Raw genomic sequence first — 7,827 nt, 5'->3', positions numbered from 1 at the left:
ACTTTGTGAGTATTTTCTGTCAACATTAATACAAGGTGGTGGTTGAGCAGTATATGAGTAGACAATACTAGTAGGGATCTATATATAATGAAACATGACAAGAAAACAATAAGTGAATTTGTCATGTACTCATAATGTAACATAATATGTAATCATATTAAAATTATTAATAGTTGTATTTTAATTATTAAAATATAAAAAAGAAAGGTGATAGGTATAAACATATGAATGTATATGTATCTATTGTGCTAGTAAAAAAAATTGAAATTCATTATATTTATACATATATAAATTATTTAAAATTATTTTTTTTTCAAAAAAAAATTATTCAATATACAATAAAAAATAGGAAGATAGCATCAAGACAAAAATATATAAAAGTGCTATAATAAAACAATTTCACTTGCAATTGATAAATTTCAAACTAAGAAAATTTTCAAATAAAATTTATGCAAACATGATTATGATTAATGTGATTAATGCATAGACAAACATGAAAAATTTGTAATTATAAATCAAAGAGAGGGTTGGTGTCATCATGATCACGTGGAGAAGTTAATTCCACATTCACATTTATACTTTTTGGTACCACAAATCTTATCATTGGCCTTCAAGTCAGAAAGAACATCATACTTCTTGTTGCATTTATTGCAGCTAAACTTCTTTTCACCATGTTTTCTGCAGAAATGTTTTTTTATTGCTGTAAGATCCCCAAGAGCCCTTGACCCATTGTGATGAACACAACCACTCTCAGGGCACACTTAAACCTTCTTCCTGATTTCATGGCCTGTGTTTTGTTTAAGCTTGGAGGGTAAATTGTGCCCTCTTCTGTGGAGCTGGAGGTTGTGCTCCCTTTTAAAACCCTTGGGGCACATGTCACACATGAACCTATTTGTGGCCAACAAAGTTTTGGGTGACAATGCTACAATTTCAGCATCAGGATCTGTCAAAAACATACAAAAAATAAACAGATTACAAAAAACCAAGGGGCCTTTTAAATAAAAGACATATCATTTATTAATTAGATATATTTATGAAGGCCAAAAAATAATTGAAGAAACAAAAAGACTACACTCATCACACACACACACACAAATATAAGATCTTACTTGAATTTCTGGAAATTCTTTCTTCTCTGTTTTCTCTCAGCAGCAACAGGTGATGAAGAGGTCACAACAGAACTAGCTCCTTCTCCAGGCGAATGCGGAAGTTCTTGCTTCTGTTGGTCTGAAGCTCCTCTTCTTTCATACCAGATAAAGTTTCAGATAAAGACCCAGCCATGTTTTTAGGTGTTTCTTCAGAACTAAAATTGATTTGTGTAGTTCTAGCAGAAGTATACACAAAGCCTCATATGTGTGTTCACATTTTTGTGCCTCCTCTCTCAAAAGTTATAGTACATTTGTAGTTCAGTGTGAATAAATATTTGATATCTGTATTTTTATGGATTATGCCCTTATTTTGGCCATATGCTAGGGCCCACTGAATTTTTATTGCAAATTCTCTTTTTCTCTGTCATTTAATATATTGATTCCACCTAATTTTTTATGTCATATTATTTTTTGAATATTTTTGGTTATAACTGCATAAATATGTTTAAATAACAAATATACAGTAATTCTTAACTTATACATGTATGTATGCATGAAAGATATACATCAAATGATTTCTTGATGTACAAATGACATATGTAGTTCTTTCATACACAAGTCATTCTTTACCTATGCATATGTTTATACAATAGAGCAAGAGAAACAATAAAAATTAATTATAAATTAAGAAGAGGTATATATATTTTTTTCATTATCAAAATAGAAATTAGTTTGAAAATCTATAAAAAAATTATAGAAATAGTATACAATCTTTCTTTGAATTTAATTACAAACAACAACCAATTAGAAAATTTTACAAAAAATAATGAAAAACAATTATAATCTCTTAAATATTAAGAATCCGTTTTTTAAAAATAATATAAAATGTATTTAGAATTTATTAAATAATAATAATATTTTTTTTAAAGGTACTCTATTGAACCTTACAAATTCTATGTATATATTCAATTAGAAGAAAAAAAGGGAGACAAGTTAATAGAATTTATTATACAATTGTTTTTCAATAATATCTTTCATGACAGTCAAATGAACAAAAATCTATACCAATATATTTAGTGTACTTCTTTAATCTAGAAATTTTCCTTGAGTGCAACACACAAGTATATAATTAAAAATATTTTATTTGGAACTTCATAATAAAAATTATATAAAATCATAATCATGTCCATCAAATAAGTTCAAAATGGGATATCATGTATTCAATACTCAAAACAAGGAAAATAGAAACAAAAGTATTCCAAAAGATTAATTTGATAGAAGAGAAAAAAATGATTCTTGCTACATGTTGTGGTTGTTTCAGATTGAAGGGTCACCAAAATCAACTTGATGCTTTGCCTTGAGTCCTTGACCAACTTCTGATATCCTGCAAAATACTAACCCTAAGTTAGAAAATGTATCCTCAAGAACAATACTAAATTACTATTTAATATATAGATTAGAAACAGAAGCATTATTTCTGTACATTTTGTTCTCTGGTAAAAAACAATTGAGATTAGAGAGCAGACAAGAGGATCTATGTGTGTGCCAACTTTTCTAAAGGGACAGAGACCTTATTTATCTATATACTTAAAGAAATTTATAAGGACAATAATGAGGGCTACACAAAAGAAAACATATTGAGAGTGGGTCAGAGAAAGGCCTGACCTGGCGCATTGAAATTGTTGTACATGGCTTGTAAGCTACTAACTCCCTCTCTTCCACCACCACCACCACCCCCATATACTGTTCATAAAGGCCCCATTGTTGGAATTTGCTCCAGTTAGTGTGGGAGGATTGTATGGAGTTCTATTCAGGACATTATACAAAGAGGCCTCGGCATTCAATTCTAGAAACTCGGGTAAACCTTAGCTTTGGCTCCCCAGATGGATAGAATTAATAATCAACAATGGTTGCAAATTTAAACCGATGTCTAAGAAAATTTGACAGAGGTTATATTATAAACCGATGTCTAATTCATGTTTCTCCTTTTTTTAAAATAATTATTGACAACAGTTATTTTATCAACCGATGTCTTAGATACGCAGTAATATCGTTTAAAAAATAACTAATGTCTAAAAGAACTTTAACATCGGTTGTTTGAGTAATCAATGTCTAATGACCGATGTTTATTGACAGAATTCTAGTAGTGATCAGAAATTACAATTACAGAGAGAGATATCAGAGAAGAGAGAGAGTCGGGTTGAAAAAAACTTTTGTTTTGAGGGAGGGTTCAAAAGAATATTATGTAGTATTTTGGCTTATTTATGTACGGAGGAGACATATATCGGCCTCAGTGCGAAGAGTTAGAGGTTTAGTGTTGCTGGGTGCGAAAAGAAAAGGAAGACCAAGAAGAACCTGGGATACCCTACTTTCACTAGATTTGCTTTTTTCAAACCTTCGGGGTGATATGGTATTAGATAGAAGGTCTTGAAAGCGTCAAATTAGAGTGGCTGATTAACTTATGAGATATATGGATCTTGTATTTTGAGGTATTAGTAATATAGTGTCGGTTTATTCATTTAATTTCATTCTATTAATGTGCTTAATTATATTATTTGTATATTCTAATTTCATACATTATTGGTACTAATCATTTTCTGGTAGATTGAATGGCTTGTCTTTTTTAACACGAAGTCATTTGATTCAGAAAGCAGAAGTTCTACCAGTGTTCTTAAGAACGATTGAGTTGAAGTTATCAAAAGTGTTTTTATGCGGGATAAAAGTGACTACAAACAATCACTATTCGGTATTGTGTATTATAACTTTTTATAGTAATATTCCATATTTACGCATGTTCAGGAAATAGCCTCTTCATTCGAATATTACCCGACTTGAGTTCAGACAAAAAAATTGTCCAACAAGATTATCGAACAATATTCTGTTCGTTAAGATTTTGTCCGAGTTCGTTAAAAGTTCGTCGGACTTCGTCCGATTTTGGTGCATTTACAGCTGAGTCTATGTATGATCCTAAATTCAGCAATTTCGTGTATGCATGTCGTGGTAAAGATTTTTGAAATTTAATATTTTCTTTGAAATTTTTTAATTCGGTATATACCTATTTAATTATGTGCTTAAGTGACAAGAATGATATTGTGTATCGAATCTGAATAGTTTTGAAAAATTTCAGTTGGGTTTTGTGAATTTTTGAATTGGTTCGTGAATTTTGGTTTAATTTTTAAATTGTTGCTCGATTAATTTCAGTTGGATGTATGTCATTATTTGTTTAATATAAAACTTCTCAAGAACATCCTTTATCATTTGGTTCAGTTATAAATTTAGGTTTAATATGTATGAAAGTACAAGCTTATAAAATTTGAGACTAGTAATGTGACTTGATTGGAATCGTATATAAATGATAAGGTCGTATCAAATTTTATTCGATTAATTATTAGTTGTTCAATGTTGCACTCCATGAAATGGTCATAATTGTTAAATTTTATTTTGTATATAGAACTTAAAAGTCATATGTTTATTGTGGTTTGATTTCAGGTTTTGATCGACAATAAGTTGATTAAACAGCATAGATGCTACCAAATTCTTTTATAAAATTAAATTTGTTTTAAATAGAAAGAATACCACTTTTTTATATCGAAATCTTACACAGTTATGTTGAGGTGATATATTTTACAAAACACATGGAGCCTTATTAATAATGCTGATAGAAAGAATACCACTTTTTTATATCGAAATCTTACACAGTTATGTTGAGGTGATATATTTTGCAAAACACATGGAGTCTTATTAATAATGCTGTGAAAAACATCTACATTTATTGGTGTCTTCACTGCCAAACAAATAATTAGGAAATATTGGAAATTTAAAAAAATATTTAATGTGTTTGTTCGGTCTAAAATAAAATATTTTGGAAAAAAAATAAAATTATTTAAAAAATTTGATAATTTTTTATTTGCAAGGATAAGGTTTTGAAAGTTAGTTTCACCTCTGAGGGAGAGATAAAATACTTTTTGAATAAATTTGTCATAAAATGACGTCAAAAGACTAAGGTGACAATATGCAATAATTTAATTGGTGCTATTAATGTGGAATTCACCTATAGTTTATATTTAGCTAATAAAAATATGATACTTGATAGTGACAGGTGGCATTTTGTAACTAATTTGATAACTAATTTTATACTCATAGCATTTCCTTTTTCTAAAATTTAAATAATATCTTTCATGACAGTAAAATGAACAAAAATCTATACCAATATATTTAGTGTACTTCTTTAATCTAGAAATTTTCCTTGAGTGCAACACAGAAGTATATAATTAAAAATATTTTATTTGGAACTTCATAATAAAAATTATATAAAAATCATAATCATGTCCATCAAATAAGTTCAAAATGGGATATCATGTATTCAATACTCAAAACAAGGAAAATAGAAACAAAAGTATTCCAAAAGATTAATTTGATAGAGAGTCATATTTGGTGGATGCATTGGCTGAGATCCGACAAAACTATTAAGCTTCACTCCACTAGGCAAAGATCTCCCTATACTGTTCATAAAGGCCCCATTGTTGGAATTTGTTCCAGTTAGTGTGGGAGGATTGTAAGGAGTTCTATTCAGGACGTTATACAAAGAGGCCTGGGCATTCAATAAAAAATCAGTAGTGAATGAATTGTGAGTGTTCATCAAATTAGCAGGGCCATTGAAACCTAAATTGACAATGTTAGTGGGCCCTGTCTTGGACCGAAAACCTTCAACTCCAGAAACTCGGGTAAACCATAGCTTTGGCTCCCCAAATGGATAGAGAGTCATATTTGGTGGATGCATTGGCTGAGATCCGACAGTGTGTCCGGAAAGTAAACCAGTAAATGAAATAGGTGGTGAGGCACCGAGTGCAGGTAGAGATGGGAGTTGCTGAAGGTTCCCATCTGGTGAGATGAATGAACCTGTTGACAAGCCCAGGCTGATGGAGGCAGGGTTACTAGCATTAGAAAGAATGCTAGCTGCAGCTTGGCTGTTGGGGGAGCTTTTTATTGTGTGCCTAGCCACCTCTTCAGCAACGGCAGCACAACTTGAGCGGTGAGATATAAAATTATCAAGCCTGCACCAAGTATGCACATTGTTTATATATGTTTTAACCTTTGTGAGTATTTTCCATCAACACTAATGCAAGGTGGTGGTTGAGCAGTTTGTAAGTAGACAATACTAGTAGGGATCAATATATATAATGAAACATGAGAAGAAAACTATATGTGAATTTGTCATGTACTCAGAATGTAACTTAATATGTAATCATATTAAAATTATTAATAGTTGTATTTTGGTTAATAAAATGTAAAATCGAAAGGTTTTATTTATACATATATAAATTATTTAAAATTGTTTTCTTTTCAAAAAACAATTATTCAATTTACAATAAAAAATTGGAAGATAGCATCAAAACAAAAAAAAACTACAAAAGTGCTATAATAAAATTCACTTGCAATTGATAAATTTCAAACTAAGAAATTTTCAAACAAAATTAATGCAAACATGATTATGATTAATGTGATTAATGCATAGACAAACATGAAAAATTTGTAATTATAAATGAAAGAGAGGGTTGGTGTCATCATGATCACCTGAAGAAGTTAATTCCACATTCACATTTATACTTTTTGGTACCACAAATCTTATCATGGGCCTTCAAGTCACAAAGAACAGCATACTTCTTGTTGCATTTATTGCAGCTAAACACAACCACTCTCAGGGCACACTTAAACCTTCTTCCTGATTTCATGGCCTGTGTTTTTTTTAAGCTTGGAGGGTAAATTGTGCCCTCTTCTGTGGAGCTGGAGGTTCTGCTCCCTTTTAAAACCCTTGGGGCAAATGTCACACATGAACCTATTTGTGGCCAACAAAGTTTTGGGTGACAATGCTACAATTTCAGCATCTGGATCTGTCAAAAACATACAAAAAATAAACAGATTACAAAAAACCAAGGGGCCTTTTGACTAGAAGACATGTCATTTATTAATTATATATATCCTTGAAGGCCTAAAAATAAATGAAGAAACAAAAAGACTACACTCATCACACACACACATATAAGATCTTACTTGGATTTCCGGCAATTCTTCTCTGTTTTCTCTCAGCAGCAACAGGTGGGGAAGAGGCCACAACAGAACTAGCTCCTTCTCCAGGCGAAAGCGGAAGTTCTTGCTTCTGGTTGGTCACAAGCTCCTCTTCTTTCATACCAGATAAAGTTTCAGATAAAGACCCAGCCATTTTTTTAGGTTTTTCTTCAGAACTAAAATTGATTTGTGTAGTTTTAGGAGAAGAATACACAAAGCCTCACATGTGGGTTCACATTTTTGTGCCTCCTCTCTCAAAATTGATAGTACATTTGTAGTTCACAGTGAATAAATATTTAATATCTGTATTTCTATGGATTATTCCCTTATTTTGGCCAAGGGCCCACTGACTTTTTATTGCAAATTTCCTTTTTCTCTGTCATTTAATATATTGATTCCACGTAATTTTTTATGTCATATTACTTTTTGGATATCTTTGATTCTTTGTAACGTATAACTGCATAAATATGTTTAAATAACAAAGCATAGATATGTTTAAATAACAAATATAGAGTAATTCTTCAGTTATACATGTATGTATGCATGACCCATATACATGTAATGCTTTCTTGATGTATACATGACATATATGTAATTCTTTCATACACAAGTTATTCTTGACCTATACATATGTTTATAATATAGGGAAAAAGAAATAATAAAAATTAATTTT

The 7,827-nt window shown here is 30.6% G+C and overlaps 1 protein-coding gene and 1 long non-coding RNA gene across 2 annotated transcripts; both read right to left on the bottom strand.

The window, feature by feature from the left end:
• Positions 1-489: 489 nt before the first annotated feature.
• On the bottom strand, positions 490-1,381 carry LOC141706136 (uncharacterized). Its single transcript, XR_012568662.1, has 2 exons — positions 1,110-1,381; positions 490-943 (listed from the first exon to the last, which is right to left on the bottom strand). It is a non-coding gene; the product is annotated as an uncharacterized LOC141706136 (long non-coding RNA).
• A 4,137-nt stretch (positions 1,382-5,518) lies between these two features.
• Positions 5,519-7,331, bottom strand: LOC141706135 (protein indeterminate-domain 12-like). Its single transcript, XM_074508952.1, has 3 exons — positions 7,140-7,331; positions 6,663-6,979; positions 5,519-6,142 (listed from the first exon to the last, which is right to left on the bottom strand). The coding sequence occupies exons 1-2, from the start codon at positions 7,306-7,308 to the stop codon at positions 6,798-6,800; spliced, it is 351 nt and encodes a 116-aa protein (XP_074365053.1). The 5' UTR covers positions 7,309-7,331; the 3' UTR covers positions 5,519-6,142; positions 6,663-6,797.
• Positions 7,332-7,827: the final 496 nt, after the last annotated feature.

The sequence above is a fragment of the Apium graveolens genome, chromosome 2, assembly GCF_009905375.1.
Source record: "Apium graveolens cultivar Ventura chromosome 2, ASM990537v1, whole genome shotgun sequence".
Classification (NCBI taxonomy): Eukaryota; Viridiplantae; Streptophyta; class Magnoliopsida; order Apiales; family Apiaceae; genus Apium; species Apium graveolens.
The sequence above is the reverse complement of the archived record's forward strand: the minus strand, read 5'-3'. Positions and strand labels throughout refer to the sequence as shown.

What these genes read in the sequence shown, in the direction of transcription:
- LOC141706135 (XM_074508952.1), bottom strand. Translation starts at nt 7,308, where the DNA reads ATGGCTGGGTCTTTATCTGAAACTTTATCTGGTATGAAAGAAGAGGAG. An exon ending in AAGAATTGCCGGAAATCCAA is followed by an intron (nt 6,980 to 7,139) that starts GTAAGATCTTAT and finishes TGTTTTTGACAG; the next exon opens with ATCCAGATGCTGAAATTGTA.